Source organism: Manis javanica, chromosome 3 (genome assembly GCF_040802235.1).
Source record: "Manis javanica isolate MJ-LG chromosome 3, MJ_LKY, whole genome shotgun sequence".
NCBI lineage: Eukaryota > Metazoa > Chordata > Mammalia > Pholidota > Manidae > Manis > Manis javanica.
Genome location: NC_133158.1, coordinates 60508570 through 60527368, shown reverse-complemented (window position 1 = coordinate 60527368; position 18799 = coordinate 60508570). Strand labels below are relative to the sequence as shown.

Here is an 18799-nt window from a genome sequence, read left to right as displayed (position 1 = left end):
GGGAGAAACAGTAGCTTTAGAAAGAGTGACTGGATCGTTTATGGGCCTGGATGAAGGAGAAACATAAGGACAGAGATGTAGTTGGCCAGTTCAGAGCTAGAGAAACACTAAGTGGATGGAGAAAGGCAAAGGCATATGGCTAGCCCCGGTAGACACATTTGGGGGCAGATAGAGCAGGCTCACCATGACATGATAAGGACATTAGCTGAGGACAGACGAGACATTAAAAGGATTCAAGGAGACAACTGGATGAGAGAGGAGGGGCTAAGAATGTAGAGTGAGCACAGAAGCCTAATAGTACAGGTCAGGCCAGACAGAGGAGGAGAGAAAGAAAAGTGAACATTTGAGGGAGAACAAAATTTAAAAAGCCAGCTTCTAGCAGAATCAGATTATAGGGATGGCAGCAACACAGCCTTTTAAAAGAAGACAGTGTGGATCAGGATCAGGCAGGAGAGAGAAGAGAATGACTAGGGACAGGTATGGATTAAATTGAGACAAACCTTTTAGATCAGGAGGCAGAACAAGAGGGATGGGCCAAGTCCGAGATTACCTCCAGAGGATGATTAGAAAGTGTTCTCAGGGAGAGATGGGCCAATCAGTTACATATTCTCAGATATACCTCAGAGAAACCTCAGCTGAGTTTGAGACAGAAAACTCAAGTGGATGTACGTGAGCCCAGGAAGAAACGAAAAATAGTGGAGTAAGCAGTAATGAAGTAGGACCAAAGAGAAAGAAAAATAGTGAATGGATTCTGAGAGAGAAGTGTAACAGAACATGAAGATACATGAAGAAGTTTAGGTTAAGCTCAAAATGAGGCAGGGTTCCACACAGGAGACGGTCCAGGATCCATGGAAAAGATTTAGAAACAAAAAGGAAGAGAAGTAACGGAGAAACATGGGGCCCAGAGAGTCAGTCAGTAGATAGTGAAACAAATTCAGCAAAAGGTATTGTGAAAGATACAGAGCAGGCACTCAGTGAGTAGACAGTTCATGAAACATAAAGATAGCTTATGGGATAAAACATAACTATGTGAACAGAGAGAGAGAGAGAGTTGTGCAGAGAAGGTGCGGGGAAAGCATCAGTAGCAGGCAGAGATAGACAAGGCATGAGCTTAGGCCTGGAGAATCAGATATATTCAAAAGAATGTGGAGCAGATTGAAAATGAAATAAGCAGATAAAATGGAGCTGCAGAAAGACTGAAAAGTTAACTCATAGAGATGAGGAATGATCAGGTCTGAAAGAGGCTTAGGAGATCATGGGTAGTCCAGGTCGAAAGTAAAACAAAATAGACTGAGAAATGATCATGGTACTTAACTTCACGGTAGAAATGGTTGGATGGGTACAAGAGTCAGCAGAGGTGTAGAGGTAGAAAGATACAGCTCTACAGGAAGGAGGCTGGTCTGTGCATAGGGACATGGCTTATCTGCTGAGTAACAGGAAAACATGAATTCTAAGTTAAGGTCTGGCTTTGTAGATAGAATACTTTTATAGAATTTCAGCACACAAAAGAAAGAAAACCATACAGAAACACTTTGAATTATTCTGGGTTGAGGTGAGAGAGTGTTTTCAAAAATATAACATGTCTTTTGTTTGTTTGGGATTTTTTGTTTTGTTTTTTAAAAAATACTCTTGAAAAAAGTGACTGAAAGAGATTTTTTTGCCAGACTAGTGTCTTTAAGTGGATTATGTCACCATAACAGTATCCCCTCTCCCAAGTAGATTTATTAAAACATCTTAAACTATAAAATCGCAATCATTTTTATATACCAGACAATCCAGTTTTTGAGAAACTTAAATATAAATATGATATGTTCTTCTAACTCATGCCTCTTTTACTTTGAGGTATCAGAAAGGTTGCTCAGAATTGTTAATGCCTGTGTGCATGAATGTTAAATAGCATTTAATACTAAAGTAACCACCTCCCCAGCTGTACTTCTTTTCCAACACCAAGATTTTACTTTGTCTTCTAACCTTTTTATATAGCAAAGACCATGCAGCAGCTGCTGCTGGGGCTGCTGGCCTGACAGGTGGGCACCACCGGGAAGCATGGGCCACCAAAGGCCCCTCCTATGAGGACTTATACACTCAGAATGTTGTAATTAACATGGATGACCAAGAAGACCTTCATCGAGCCTCACTCGATGGGAAATCTGCCAAAGAGAGACCCATTTGGCTGAGAGAGAGCACTGTCCAAGGAGCATTTAGTTCTGAAGAGATGAAAGAAGGTAAGAGTAGAAGTCAGGAAAATAATATGTCTTGGGTTCAACACAGAAGGAACTTAGTGGGAAATTGCCTGGGCAATTTTTAGTTTTATTGGTAATCCGCTATATCTGTTTTACAAAGAAATTCCATTAAAGCAGGAAGTAAGAAATCAAGCAAGAAGCATTAAAACCAACCAGTGTACCTGCATTACCTTCAACTTAGTTGAACTAACAAATAGACAGCTTTTTAAATGTCCATTTTTAGATTTGAGAAATTACTATTATCTTGGTTTCTTTGTAAAGTGCTATTGTATTCAAAGTGGCCAAATTCACCTCTTTTTTATTCTTCTGTTGTCCTAATTTACATGCATTTTCCTTTCTTTGAATTGGGAGCCATAACTGTGCACTAGTCCAAACTTGTTCTGTTGCTTTCTCATAAATACCGAGAAGTTTGTGCTACCTGAAATATATAAAAAGATATCACCTGAGTAAAGGATCAAGGGTTCTCATCATCCAAGAAAGTTAATGGAACTATATACTGGAAATTTTTAGAAATCTCTTTGAGCTCTGAAGGGTTAATAATTCTGATTCAGAAGTTTGAGAACTGCAAGATTTTACATTTTGATTTGTGGCCTAAGTTACTGGATTCAAAGACTTGGGGGTGATGATTGGACTTGGGTGATGATTGGATAGAGAATGGGAGGCTAAGCCTGGACAAAGATTACTCAGAACCTGGGAACCAGAAATGAAGGGGAGTCTCTATCTCTGGTTAGATTTCATCAGTATTAGAATCTACATGCCCCAATCCCCAGGTTATGTATCATTGCTAACATATCACCTGAGTATGGTTCTTAATGCAAAAGAATTATCAGTAAGTGAAAACCACTTGTTTCTGGCCTTTCTCCTGACCTCTTTTCCCTTTAAAATGAGCATTTCTTTACTGTGTATGCAAAGAATCATAAAAGTAGTATGGAGTTGAGTGGTGATGGTAAAACAGGTAATACCTCTAGTGTAATTCACTTTAGTGTTTTAATTACAATCAGAAAAATGTTTTCCTTGGCAACCATACTTCACTGTTCCTCCTTCCCACTGATTAGCTTGTCTGTGATGTTATCTTGACTCAAGTTGTTTTAGATTATATAGTAGTTAGGCTGTCAGCAATTTAATTTAAGCAATTAAGGAGTCTTTTCCCCAACTGACTTCTTTCCTTTCTTAAAGTAACTGAACCTTCTTTTCTTTGAACTTAGAAACATAATTGAATAAAATAGAACTAGTGTTAACCAATATTATATACAGTTAGGCTATTAAGGTTAGCATTCAGTGTTTATAATTCCTAGAATAATTGAATTTGAATCCCAAGTGCTTTAAATAGCCCTCTAGTCTACCCAGTTCAGTTCTGCAAATCGTTATGTAGAAAATGGGAGAGTATACTATCATGTCTAAATTTATCTTCATTAGGCTTTATGATAGTGGAACCAGCTTTATCCAGTGAATGTGTAAAGTGAGTCTTAATTGTCCTACACTTAATTTTCCTCAGACTTATAGTCATTTTAATATGTTTCAGAATTTTATACACATCAGTCATGTCCTCACTACTATACTGAATGTTTGGATTCCTTTTGATTCTTCTTTCCTTACAAGTTAGTCATCATCCCCTAAGCCACCTCCACTTACCATTTTTGTTTTATTTTAATTGTCTTTTTCTGGACCATCTCCAGTCATATATTTTACTTGAGACCTAGTGGCCAGAATAATACATGTTGTTCATGCATGGATTCGTTGTTAATGATTTGAGTTTTATTTCCAATATCTTTCTGTTTTTTATCTGATGTTCAGTTTGTTGCTTCAGGCGTGGAAGGATATTAAGACCAACAACTCCAGAAACATGTGCAGAGAGCTTTTAAGACTCTCTCATGCCCTGTATCTGATAGACTTTTTTTAGATTTTTTTTTTTTTTTTTTTTTGAGAGGGCATCTCTCATATTTATTGATCAAATGGTTGTTAACAACAATAAAATTCAGTATAGGGGGGTCAATGCTCAATGTACAATCATTAATCCATCTCAAGCCTAATTCTCGTCAGTCTCCAATCTTCTGAAGCATAACGAACAAGTTCTTACATGGTGAACGAATTCTTACAGAGTGAATAAATTCTTACATGGTGAACAGTACAAGGGCAGTCATCACAGAAACTTTCGGTTTTGATCATGCAATATGACCTATAAACCATCAGGTCAAATATGAATATTCATTTGATTTTTGTACTTGATTTATATGTTGATCCCACATTTCTCCTATTATTATTATTATTTTTATTTTTAATAAAATGCTGAAGTGGTAGGTAGATGCAAGATAAAGGTAGAAAACATAGTTTAGTGCTGTAAGAAGGCAAATGTAGATGATCAGATGATCAGGTGTGTGCCTATGGACTAAGTATTAATCCAGGCTAGACAAGGGCAGCAAGACATCCACGGATGCAGAAGATTTCTCTCAAAGCAGGGGGGGTGAGGTTCTGAGCCTCACCTCTGTTGATCCCCAAATTCTCACCTGATGGCCCCCCTGCGACTGTGCCTGTCTTAGGTTGTTCCTCCCTTGAGGAATCTTACCCGTCTCTGGCTAACCAGTCATCTTCCGGGGCCATACAGGGAAATGTAAAGTTGGTAAGTGAGAGAGAAGCCATATTGTTTGCAAAGGTTAGCTTTTTACTTCTTTGCAGATTTATGCCCTGTGGCTTCTATGCCCAGCACTTGTCTCGAGGTATCTTTACCACCTGGAGGAATTATGATACTCGGTAAATTCGATATGAGGCACGAATTCTATTTAAAGTTTGTAATTAGGAAGGAAGAAGAAAAGCTATAGATGTAGCATATGAAGGAAACTTGGGAGGATTGATTATTTCTTTGACATATCTTCTTGTATAGTACCTTAAGTATGTATAGGTTTTAAACTACTAACTAATTTGCACACACATATTGACATAATAGGAATACGGTGACATAAACAAAGCAAATCTATAATTACCAGCCATCTCCAGTGAAGCCAAGAAAACCATTTAGGCACCCTAGGCATTTGTGAAAATTTATCTATGATATGATGGATATTTTCCAACTGTACTTGAACCATCAGACAAATTAAAGCAGCCCATTTCTGGGATCTGTTCACATCCCATATGTTCTTTTAACCATAGATAGTCTATAGTCATGAGATTTTGGGGTGCTACAACTTGCACCCCTCCCAACTCCTGGTTGAGTTCCAACAGTACAGATCCAGTCAAATTCGTTGTCTCACTGTATGCACATGCCAGCCTAGACATCTCCCTCCTCCTTCTTATGGCAAGTCCAGGAGATGGTGGGCTGGATGCAGCCACAACCGCAGCATCGTCCGGATCCCTGTGGAGGCTTTTTGATGATCATCCCCCGGCACGAGTCCTCCAGAGAGTGCTGATGCCGGAAGCTCCTCCTCATATCGTATCTTAGTTCATTTTCTGGGTATCCAAGCTAGGCCTTGATCTTCTGCGTAGAAACAAACAGACCCTTTGCCCACACTTTGACATGCCCTCTATACCACTGTGCAGAACTCATTGGAGGTCAGCACACAGTAACTGCTTTTTTTTTTTTTTTTTTAATTAAGAGAAAGGAATATTATCAGAAAAGAGTACCTCCATAGCTGATCATCTGACACCCTTTAAGTGATCAACATTAAGGATATTTAAAGCATGCGTTGATCTTTGATTTACCAATAGTTTTATCCTGTTAAGGAGTAATCCCCCTTTTCTTTCTTTCTTTCTTTTTTTTTTTTTAAATTTTTAATCTACACTTACCTGAAGAATACTATGTTTACTATGCTCTCCCCTATATCAGGTCCCCCCTAACAACCACATTACGGTTACTGTCCATCAGCTTAGCAAAATGTGGTAGAGTCACTACTTGTCCTCTCTGTGTTGTGCAGCCCACCCTCCCCTTTCTCCCTCCCCCCCATGCATGCTAATCTTAATACCCCCCTTCTTCTTCCCCCCCCTTATCCCTCCCTGCCCACCCATCCTCCCCAGTTCCTTTCCCTTTGGTACCTGTTAGTCCATTTTTGGGTTCTGTAATTCTGCTGCTGTTTTGTTCCTTCAGTTTTTCCTTTGTTCCTATACTCCTCAGATGAGTGAAATCATTTGGTATTTCTCTTTCTCCGCTTGGCTTATTTCACTGAGCATAATACTCTCCAGCTCCATCCATGTTGCTGCAAATGGTTGGATTTTTCCACTTCTTATGGCTGAGTAGTATTCCATTGTGTATATGTACCACATCTTCTTTATCCATTCATCTACAGATGGACATTTAGGTTGCTTCCAATTCTTGGCTATTGTAAATAGTGCTGCGATAAACATAGGAGTGCATCTGTCTTTCTCAAACTTGATTGCTGCGTTCTTAGGGTAAATTCCTAGGAGTGGAATTCCTGGGTCAAATGGTAGGTCTGTTTTGAGCATTTTGATGCACCTCCATACTGCTTTCCACAATGGTTGAACTAATTTACATTCCCACCAGCAGTGTAGGAGGGTTCCCCTTTCTCCACAGCCTCGCCAACATTTGTTGTTGTTTGTCTTTTGGATGGCAGCTATCCTTACTGGTGTGAGGTGATACCTCATTGTAGCTTTAATTTGCATTTCTCTGATAATTAGCGATGTGGAGCATCTTTTCATGTGTCTCTTGGCCATCTGTATTTCTCTTTTGGAGAACTGTCTGTTCAGTTCCTCTGCCCATTTTTTAATTGGGTTATTTGTTTTTTGTTTGTTGAGGCGTGTGAGCTCTTTATATATTCTGGACGTCAAGCCTTTATCAGATCTGTCATTTTCAAATATATTCTCCCATACTGTAGGGTTCCTTTTTGTTCTATTGATGGTGTCTTTCGCTGTACAGAAGCTTTTCAGCTTAATGTAGTCCCACTTGCTCATTTTTGCTGTTGTTTTCCTTGCCCGGGGAGATATGTTCAAGAAGAGATCACTCATGTTTATGTCTAAGAGGTTTTTGCCTATGTTTTTTTCCAAGAGTTTAATGGTTTCGTGACTTACATTCAGGTCTTTGATCCATTTTGAGTTTACCTTTGTATATGGGGTTAGACAATGGTCCAGTTTCATTCTCCTACATGTAGCTGTCCAGTTTTGCCAGCACCATCTGTTGAAGAGACTGTCATTTTGCCATTGTATGTCCATGGCTCCTTTATCAAATATTAATTGACCATATATGTTTGGGTTAATTTCTGGGGTCTCTAATCTGTTCCACTGGTCTGTGGCTCTGTTCTTGTGCCAGTACCAAATTGTCTTGATTACTATGGCTTTGTAGTAGAGCTTGAAGTTGGGGAGTGAGATCCCCCCTACTTTATTCTTCTTTTTCAGGATTGCTTTGGCTATTCGGGGTCTTTGGTGTTTCCATATGAATTTTTGAATTATTTGTTCCAATTCATTGAAGAATGTTGCTGGTAATTTGAGAGGGATTGCATCAAATCTGTATATTGCTTTGGGCAGGATGGCCATTTTGACGATATTAATTCTTCCTAGCCATGAGCATGGGATGAGTTTCCATTTATTAGTGTCCCCTTTAATTTCTCTTAAGAGTGACTTGTAGTTTTCAGAGTATAAGTCTTTCACTTCCTTGGTTAGGTTTATTCCTAGGTATTTTATTCTTTTTGATGCAATGGTGAATGGAATTGTTTTCCTGATTTCTCTTTCTATTGATTCGTTGTTAGTGTATAGGAAAGCTACAGATTTCTGTGTGTTGATTTTGTATCCTGCAACTTTGCTGTATTCCGATATCAGTTCTAGTAGTTTTGGAGTGGAGTCTTTAGGGTTTTTTATGTACAGTATCATATCATCTGCAAATAGTGACAGTTTAACTTCTTCTTTACCAATCTGGATTCCTTGTATTTCTTTGTTTTGTCTGATTGCCGTGGCTAGGACCTCCAGTACTATGTTAAATAACAGTGGGGAGAGTGGGCATCCCTGTCTGGTTCCCGATCTCAGTGGAAATGCTTTCAGCTTCTCGCTGTTCAGTATAATGCTGGCTGTGGGTTTATCATATATGGCCTTTATTATGTTGAGGTACTTGCCCTCTATTCCCATTTTGCTGAGAGTTTTTATCATGAATGGATGTTGAATTTTGTCAAATGCTTTTTCAGCATCTATGGAGATGATCATGTGGTTTTTGTCTTTCTTTTTGTTGATGTGGTGGATGATGTTGATGGATTTTCGAATGTTGTACCATCCTTGCATCCCTGGGATGAACCCCACTTGGTCATGGTGTATGATCCTTTTGATATACTGTTGAATTCTGTTTGCTAATATTTTATTGAGTATTTTTGCATCTACGTTCATCAGGGATATTGGTCTGTAATTTTCTTTTTTGGTGGGGTCTTTGCCTGGTTTTGGTATTAGGGTGATGTTGGCTTCATAGAATGAGTTTGGGAGTATTCCCTCTTCTTCTATTTTGTGGAACACTTTAAGGAGAATGGGTATTATGTCTTCTCTGTGTGTCTGATAAAATTCCGAGGTAAATCCGTCTGGCCCCGGGGTTTTGTTCTTGGGTAGTTTTTTGATTACTGTTTCAATTTCTTTGCTTGTAATTGGTTTGTTTAACTTTTGTGTTTCTTCCTTGGTCAGTCTTGGGAGGTTGTATTTTTCTAGGAAGTTGTCCATTTCTTCTAGGTTTTCCAGCTTGTTGGCATATAGGTTTTCATAGTAGTCTTTAATAATTCTTTGTATTTCTGTGGAGTCTGTCGTGATTTTTCCATTCTCATTTCTGATTATGTTGATTTGTGTTGACTCTCTTTTTCTCTTAATAAGTTGGGCTAGAGGCTTATCTATTTTGTTTATTTTCTCAAAGAACCAGCTCTTGGTTTCGTTGATTTTTGCTATTGTTTTATTCTTCTCAATTTTGTTTATTTCTTCTCTGATCTTTATTATGTCCCTCCTTCTGCTGACTTTAGGCCTCATTTGTTCTTCTTTTTCCAGTTTTAATAATTGTGATGTTAGACTATTCATTTGGGATTGTTCTTCCTTCTTCAAGTGTGCCTGGATTGCTATATACTTTCCTCTTAAGACTGCTTTCGCTGCATCCCACAGAAGTTGGGGCTTAGTGTTGTTGTTGTCATTTGTTTCTATATATTCCTTGATCTCTATTTTGATTTGTTCATTGATCCATTGATTATTTAGTAGCATGTTGTTAAGCCTCCATGTGTTTGTGAGCCTTTTTGTTTTCTTTGTAGAATTTATTTCTACTTTCATACCTTTGTGGTCTGAAAAATTGGTTGGTAGAATTTCAGTATTGTGGAATTTACTGAGGCTCTTTTTGTGAGCTAGTATGTGGTCTATTCTGGAGAATGTTCCATGTGCACTTGAGAAGAATGTATATCCTGTTGCTTTTGGATGTAAAGTTCTATAGATGTCTATTAGGTCCATCTGTTCTAGTGTGTTGTTCAGTGCCTGTGTGTCTTTACTTATTTTCTGCCCGGTGGATCTATCCTTTGGGGTGAGTGGTGTGTTGAAGTCTCCTACAATGAATGCATTGCAGTCTATTTCCCTCTTTAGTTCTGTTAGTATTTGCTTCACATATGCTGGTGCTCCTGTATTGGGTGCATATATATTTAGAATGGTTATATCCTCTTGTTGGACTAAGCCCTTTATCATTATGTAGTGGCCTTCTTTATCTCTTGTTACTTTCTTTGTTTTGAAGTCTATTTTGTCTGATATTAGTACTGCAACCCCTGCTTTCTTCTCACTGTTGTTTGCCTGAAATATGTTTTTCCATCCCTTGACTTATAGTCTATGCTTATCTTTGGGTTTAAGGTGAGTTTCTTGTAAGCAGCATATAGATGGGTCTTGCTTTTTTATCCATTCTATTACTCTATGTCTTTTGATTGGTGCATTAAGTCCATTTACATTTAGGGTGACTATTGAAAGATATGTACTTATTGCCATTGCAGGCTTTAGATTCGTGGTTACCAAAGGTTCAAGGTTAGCTTCTTTAGTATCTTACTGCCTAACTTAGCTCGCTTATTGAGCTGTTATATACACTGTCTGGAGAGTCTTTTCTTCTCTCCCTTCTTATTCCTCCTCCTCCCTTCTTCATATGTTGTGTGTTTTGTTCTGTGCTCTTTTTAGGGGTGCTCCCATCTAGAGCAGTCCCTGTAGGATGCCCTGTAGAGGTGGTTTGTGGGAAGCAAATTCCCTCAGCTTTTGCTTGTCTGGGAATTGTTTGATCCCACCATCATATTTAAATGATAGTCGTGCTGGATACAGTATCCTTGGTTCAAGGCCCTTCTGTTTCATTGCATTAAGTATATCATGCCATTCTCTTCTGGCCTGTAGGGTTTCTGTTGAGAAGTCTGATGTTAGCCTGATTGGTTTTCCTTTATAGGTGACCTTTTTCTCTCTAGCTGCCTTTAAAACTCTTTCCTTGTCCTTGATCCTTGCCATTTTAATTATTATGTGTCTTGGTGTTGTCCTCCTTGGATCCTTTCTGTTGGGGGTTCTGTATAATTCCATGGTCTGTTCGATTATTTCCTCCCCCAGTTTGGGGAAGTTTTCAGCAATTATTTCTTCAAAGACACTTTCTATCCCTTTTCCTCTTTCTTCCTCTTCTGGTATCCCTATAATACGAATGTTTTTCCTTTTGTATTGGTCACATATTTCTCTTAGTGTTGTTTCATTCCTGGAGATCCTTTTATCTCTCTCTATGTCAGCTTCTATACGTTCCTGTTCTCTGGCTTCTATTCCTTCAATGGCCTCTTGCATCTTATCCATTCTGCTTATAAATCCTTCCAGGGATTGTTTCACTTCTGTGATCTCTTTCCTGACATCTGTGATCTCCTTCCGGACTTCATCCCACTGCTCTTGCATTTTTCTCTGCATCTCATCCCACTGCTCTTGCATTTTTCTCTGCATCTCATCCCATTGCTCTTGCATTTTTTTCTGCATCTCTGTCAGCATGTTCATGATTTTTATTTTGAATTCTTTTTCAGGAGGACTAGTTAGGTCTGTCTCCTTCTCAGGTGTTGTCTCTGTGATCTTTGTCTGCCTGTAGTTTTGCCTTTTCATGGTGATAGAGATAGTCTGCAGAGCTGGTACAAGTGACCGCTGGAAGAGCTTCCCTTCTTGTTGGTTTGTAGCCTTTTCCTGGGAGAATAGCGACCTCTAGTGGCTTGTGCTGGGCAGCTGTGCGCAGACAGGGCTTCTGCTTCCTGCCCAGTTGCTTTGGGGTTTATCTCCACTGTTGCTGTGGGCTTGGCCTGGCTGGGGCTGTTCCTCCAAAATGGTGGAGCCCCGTTAGAGGGGGAGCAGCCAGGAGACTATTTATCTCCGTAAGGGGCCTCTGTGCTCCCTGCTGCCCAGGGGGTTAGAGTGCCCAGAGATCCCCAGATTCCCTGCTTCTGGTCTAAGTGACCTGTCCTGCCCCTTTAAGATTTCCAAAAAGCACTCTCCAAACCAAAACAACAACAGCAACAATGAGAGAGGGAACAGAAAGGAAAAAAAAAAGAAAAAACACGCGATTTTTTTTTTTTTCCTCAGGTGCCGGTCCCAGGCACCCGCTCACTGGTCCTGCTGCCCTGTCTCCCTAGCACCAGGGTCCCTGTCCTTTCAAGGCTTCCAAAAAGCACCCACCCACCGGTCCCGCAGGGAAGGAACGCTCAATATTCTTTGTCCTCAGGCACTGGTCCCACGCACCCACTCACCAGTCCCACCGCCCTGCCTCCCTAGCACCGGGGTCCCTGTCCCTTCAAGGCTTCCAAAAAGCACTCGGCAAAAAGAGAGAAAAAAAAGGGGAAAAACGCGCGATTTCTTCAGTCCTCAGGTGCTGGTCTCCGGCACCCACCCACCGGTCCCACCAGGAAAAATGCGGGATATTCTTTGTCCTCAGGTGCCGGTCCCAGGCACCCGCTCACCAGTCCCGCCGCCCTGCCTCCCTAGCACCGGGGTCCCTGTCCCTTTTAGGCTTCCAAAAAGCACTCGCAGAAAAGAGAAAAAAAAAAGGGGAAAAACGCGCGATTTCCTCTGTCCTCAAGTGCCGGTCTCAGGCACCCGCCCACCGGTCCCGCAGGGAAAAACGGGGGATATTCTTTGTCCTCAGGCGCTGGTCCCAGCCACCCGCTCACCAGTCCCGCCACCGTGCCTCCCTAGCACTGGGGTCCCCGTCCCTTCAAGGCTTCCAAAAAGCGCTCGCCAAAAAGAGAAAAAAAAAAAAGGGGGAAAAACGCGCGACCTCCTCCGTCCTCAGGCACCGGTCTCAGGCACCCGCCCCCAGGTCTCGCAGGGAGAAACGCGGGATATTCTTTGTCCTCCGGCGCCGTTCCCAGGCACCTCCTCACCGGTCCCGCCACCCTGCCTCCCCAGCAACGGGGGCCCGTCCCTCTAAGGCTTCCAAAAAGCGCTTGCCAAAAAAAAAAAAAAAAAAAAACCGCTCCGGTTTCTCTCCACCCGCCGGGAGCCGGGGGGAGGGGCGCTCGGGTCCCGCCGGGCTGGGGCTTGTATCTTACCCCCTTCACAAGGCGCTGGGTTCTTGCAGGTGTGGATGTGGTCTGGATGTTGTCCTGTGTCCTGTGGTCTCTATTTTAGGAAGATTTTTCTTTGTTATATTTTCATAGCTCTATGTGTTTTTGGGAGGAGATTTCCACTGCTCTACTCACGCCGCCATCTTGGCTCCTAGATTTTTTTTTTAGATTATTTTTCTAAAGGCAGATTTTCTTACACTTGCCAATATAGAAATAGATCTACTACTTTTCTGCCCACTTATACAACCTTCAGTTCTTCCTGTATTTTTTGCTGTCAGCTTGGCCTTTAAGCACCCAGAATTGCTTAGCATCATCAGTGAATCTGACAATTTCCCAGTATACATCTTTGTAATTTATAACTCTATTAAATAAGCCTGTTCCTAACGCTAGTGTTTCTACTTTGCCACTCAGAGATTTGCTCATTTAGCCTGTCTTCATCTATAACAGAACAATTCCTTTTCCCTCCAAGCCCCTCAAGACCCTTGTCAGAAATTTTAGATATGACTTCATTTAATTTATAAAACCAAATTGCTTTTCTCCTAATTTTATATTTACTTTAAACATTAATCAAAATACTATATTAGTAATATTAAGCTATTTGGAAAATTCTTTTTTTTTTTTTAGAAGCACTGATTTTAGAAGACAGGGAAGATAGCCATGGCAATGCTTAAAGTTTGATTTTAATTCTCATTTTTACATCCTTGTTATCAAAAACCTTTTTTTTTCTGACCTAAACTTTTAACTCAGTTCATGTTTTCCTTTTTCTCTTACCTGCCCATTGTCTCATCTCAGGCATTCTAATAGGCTTTCTACAATGTCCAGGTTTACAGCAGGTCCATTCTAATGTGTTAATGAGAAGATGCTGTCACTTCATCCTTGCCCAGGATTGGTAATTTCTGTACCTTCTCCAGATGACGATAATAGATAACACTAATCTAAGTACCAGGCCTGATGATAAATAACACTAATTTAAAGTTCCACTTTACAGATATTCACTTAATCCCTACAGTAATCCAGTGAGATAGATATATTATGTTTTTCCCTTTTTGTACTTGAGAAAATTTAAGCAGAGAGAGATGAAGTAACTTGGTCAAAATCATACAGCTAATAAGTGTTGAATCAGGATTTGAATCAAGGAGTTAGGTTCCAAACAATACCTTTAATCCTTTTTATTTTTAAATGTAAATATGTTTGGTGGTATTTTCAGAATACAAAAGTTTTTCTTAAAATTTTCATCTATAGTAGTATATCAGGCAAGCTGTGTATGCAAAGGGAAATGAGGTTTGTGGTGAGAGAAGCTTCATTCCTAGTGCTAGGTTCCTTTTCATAAAGAGTTCAAAGAAAACTGCTTCAGGAAAATAAGATTGCCATTTATTCACTCATTTGTCAAGTATTTATTCGGTGCCTAAAGTCAAAGACACTATTTTGGGTGCATAGGATATATCACTGAATTAAAAAAAAGTGTTTGTTGTGGAGAACCTATGTCCTGGGAAAGGAGACGACAAAGACAATAGATATAAGTTAATACATTAGAAAATAAGTGCTGTGGGAAAAAAATACCACTAGAAATGAGGGGTGAGGATAAATTAAAAGAAGGTAACATTTGAATAAAGACATGAAAGATATAACAGAGTTAGTTGTGTGGATACCCAGAGGAAAAATACCCCAGGCAGAGGAAACAGGCAGTACAAAGGCCCTGAGGTAGGAGTGTGTGTGGTGTGTACAAGGGCTACCATGGAAGCCACTGTGGCTGGAGCAAAATGAGCGAGGGGAAGAAGGAAAAGGTAAGTAGGTAGGCAGGAGAGGTTCCAGATGATGTAGGACTTTATATATTATTTATTTTTATTGAAGTATAATTGATAACACAATATTATATTACTTCTAAGTGTACAACATAGTGATTTGACATTTATATACATTATGAAATGATCCCCATGGTAAGTGTACTTACTGCCTGTCACTGTACATAGTTACTGCAATGTATTGCCCATATTCTCTATGTTGTACTTCACATCCCTGTGACTTACTTATTTTATAACTGCAAGTCTTTATCTCTTAATCCCTTCCACCTATTTTGCCCATCCTCCCATCCCACTCTGCTTTGGTAACCAAGAGTTTGTTGTCTGTATTTATGAGTCTTTCTGTCTTGTTTTGTTTATTTATTTCATTTTTGGATTCCAGGTATAAGTGAAATCATATGTATTTGTCTTTGTCTGACTTACTTCAGTTATCATAATACCCTCTCTGTCCATCCATGTTATCATAAATGGCAAGATTTCCTTCTTTTTTTGTGGCTGAGTAATAGTCCATTGTATGTACATATACACCATATCCTTTTTATCCCTTTATCTATCAGTGAACATTTAGGTTGCTTCCAAATCTTGGCTACTGTAAATAATGCTGTAATGAACATAGGGCTGCATATATCTTTTCAAATGAGTGTTTTCCTTTTCTTTGGATAAATACCTGGAAGTAGAATTGCTGGATCATGAGCTATTTCTATTAATTTTTGGAGGAAGCTTCATACTGTTTTGTATAGTGGCTGCACTAATTTACATTCCACCAACAGTGTACAGGGGTTCCCTTTTCTCCACATATTTGCTAATGCTTCTTCTTACCTTGTTGATATTAGCCATTCTGACTGTGTTGAGGTGATATCTCATTATAGTTTTGATTTACATTTCCCTGGTAGTTGAGCATCTTTTCATGTACCTATTGGCCATCTTTATGTCTTCTTTGGAAAAATGTCTATTCAGGTCCTCTGCCCACTTTTTAATTTAATAGTTTGTTTTTTGGTGTTGAGTTGTCTGAGTTCTTTATGTATTTTGGATATTAATCTTTCATTGGATATATTATTTACAAATATCTTCTCCCATTCAGTAGGTTGCCTTTTCATTTTGTTCATGGTTTCCTTTTCCTGTGCAGAACCTTTCCAGTTTGATGTAGTCCCAATTGTTCGTTATTGCTTTTTGTTTCCTATGTCTGAGGAGGCAGAATCCAAAAAAATGTTGCTAAGACTGATATTCAAGGGTTTACTGCCTATGTTTTCCTTTAGAAGTTTTATGGTTTCAGGTCTTAACATTTAAGTCTTTACATTGCATTTTAAGTCTGTTTTGAGTTCATGTTTGATAAGGTTTAAGAAATTGGTCCAGTTTCTGTCCTTTGCATGTAGCTGTCAGTTTTCCCTGCACTATTTATTGACAAAACTGTCTTTTTCTATTGTATATTCTTGCCCCCTTTGGTAGATTAATTGACCACATAAGCACAGGTTTATTTCTGGGTTCTCTGTTTATTTCTGCTCCATTGAGCTACATGTCTGTTTTTGTGCCAGTGCCATACTGTTTTGATTATTATAGCTTTATCATATCCTTTGAAATCTGGGAGTGTGTTACTGTAACCAGCTTTGTTCCTCTTTGTCAAAATTGCTTTGGTTGTTCAGAGCCTTTATGGTTCCAAACAGATTTTAGGATTATTTGTTATAGTTCTGTATTTAGTTGCAACCTTGGTGAGTCTGTAGGAGGTGACCTGGTGATCCTCCCATTCTGCCATCTTGATCCTCACAAACCTTAGAACTCCAGATGATGTAGGACTTTATAGGTCATTGAAGGCCTTTGGCTTTTACTCTGAGCAAAGTGAGAAGCCATGTTTTGATTTCCTATTATGCTAGCTAGTACACTTGATCCTTCATAGACATTGTTACATATGTTTTCATCTCAATACCTAGAAGATAGGTGGTTTTATCACCCCAGTTTATAGAAGAAGGTGCTGAAGTTTAGTGACCAAATAACTTGCCCAAGGTGGTATAGTTTGCATGTGAAAGAATTAGGATGCAGACCCAGGCTGTATTACTCTTAAAACCCATGTACTTAACCAGCTATCACTTAAGTTCCAGTTTGTTAGAAACATTTTGCATATCTTATGGATGGTAGCTCAAAAAATGAAACCAGTGAAGTTTGTTATAATATTATCCTATATTTAAATATATTAAAACATTACATATTTCATTAGTTACAAAGGGATGCCTTTTATATTTGAGAATATTGATTTTCTGGGCTTTTTCTTCCAGGTGGCATAGATATAGGTGCATTTCAGGAGCGTGAGGAGGGCCGTGTAGGGCTGGATGATAATGAGGAGGTCATGCGGGCTCTGCTTATTCATGAGAAGAAGACCCCCTCTGCCGGAGCGGGCTCAGTGGGGGCCGCTGCTCCTGTGACCACTGCCAATGGCAGTGACTCGGAGAGTGAGACCAGCGAATCAGATGATGACTCCCCACCCCGTCCAGCAGCCGTGGCTGCACGTCATCGGGACGAGGACGATGAGGACGATGAGTTTGAGGAAGTAACAGATGACCCCATTGTCATGGTGGCTGGCCGTCCGTTCTCCTATAGTGAAGTGAGCCAACGGCCAGAGCTGGTGGCCCAGATGACACCGGAGGAGAAGGAAGCGTACATAGCAATGGGACAACGCATGTTTGAGGACCTCTTTGAGTGAGCTTCCCATCACATTACCTCCTTTCTCAACTGCTCATTTCAAAAAGAAATTCCCTACCTTTGAAGAAAAGTGTTTTAAGTGGCTTTCTGCCCCTCTTATTGTAAAGCAACTATTAATCTTGCTCAAAGAATAATGGGAGAGAAAATTTGATTTTTAAGACAGAAGCTTCCCCACAAGGTTGGTTGGCTATAAGCATTCCCTTCCCTGCTATTACTACAGTATTAATATTTTACTCTATTCCCTTATCTAACCTTTTTTCTTTCCTCTTTAAGATACATTTTTCTTCCTGCTAAAGTAAGTATTGGAAGTCTGTAGGGCAAATTCTTCCTGCCTGCCTGCAGAAGCCCACTGTAATATGTTACAGATATTCACCACATCTTTTTTTTTGTTCTATTCTGACCAGGCATTACAAACAGTTCCTTATACTGTTGCCAACCAAGCAGCTTGTCAACAAGCAGATCATCAATGAGGGGAAAAAAAATCTTAAAACTTTATATTGCCTCACAATTAAGGATGTAGTCGATAAGGGGAGGTAGGAATATGTGCAGCAGAGGAATGGATATGCCTAAATCTCATGATTAATATCTAAACCAAAATTTGTGTTTTTAGAACTGACTTAACTTATAGATTCTTTTGTTTGGCTTAATGCTATTGGGTTTGGATGCTGGTAGTAGAAAAAACAAAGTGTACTTAGTGAACACTTATGAAGAAATTATAAAAAAACATAGATATGGGACAAGGAGTCCATGTAAAGAGTTGAAGAATGGAGAGCATTGGAAACAGTGCCTTATAGAATTGCCTGAGTTTGGAAATTCTTTCTGTAAAGCTGGGACTGGTGCCCTTCTTTTTCCTTCCATCCACAGTGTTGTAAATTGTTAAATGAGGCAGAAATCAAAGTATCACAGTTGATTACTCTTAATCTCTTTTCTCTCAACATCATTGAAGGTCTTTTTATTTCTCTTTTGGTTCTTGTCGACTTGGTATTTTAGAGTACATCCAGTATATTGTTGAGCGTTGTAACCTCAAGGAACATAGTTTACTTTTGGTTCTGATATCTAGCACGGTATTACTCCATAAGGCAGAAATTTAAAGAACTTTCATACAAGGGTCTATAAAAATTGTATTTTTTGTAATATTTTTCCCTTGCATTGTAATTTTTAAGTATTTATCATTTTATAGTATGTGTGTAAAGTTAAGATGCATTTTTAGAGTATCTGAGCCTTGTATGAAGTGGTGTTTCATTTATCTGTGTTGTATTAATGATCGAATATTAGCAATATATCTATTCCATACTGCCTGGAATTTGTTAATTTCTAGCTCTGTAACATCTTGGAGCATAATTAAAATGAATGCTCTTCCCATATGTTTCAGACTTTCTTCTCTTATTAGTCATATTTCAAATAATAGATGCAATTGTGTGTAGCCTAAACTTTTTCTGGCAATAAGTTGCATTAAGAATGATTTTTATGTGCGTGTCTCATATAGGGCTATTCAACTTTTTTTTTAGTTGAGCTATAGTTGATAATACAATATTATGTTGGTTTCAGGTGTGCAACATAGTGATTTGACAATTATATACTT

General features: G+C 39.3%; 1 protein-coding gene across 3 annotated transcripts in view; it reads left to right on the top strand.

The window, feature by feature from the left end:
- The window catches only part of GTF2E1 (general transcription factor IIE subunit 1), a 40631-nt gene extending 22050 nt beyond the window's left edge, over nucleotides 1-18581 (top strand). For all 3 annotated transcript variants that reach the window (XM_017651267.3, XM_017651273.3, XM_073231580.1), the window contains 2 exons: nucleotides 1984-2225; nucleotides 16794-18581. In XM_017651267.3, coding sequence (XP_017506756.1) covers nucleotides 1984-2225; nucleotides 16794-17218 — 667 coding nt within the window. In that variant the 3' untranslated portion in view covers nucleotides 17219-18581. The remainder of the gene's footprint in view (nucleotides 1-1983; nucleotides 2226-16793) is intronic.
- The last annotated feature ends 218 nt before the right edge of the window (nucleotides 18582-18799 follow it).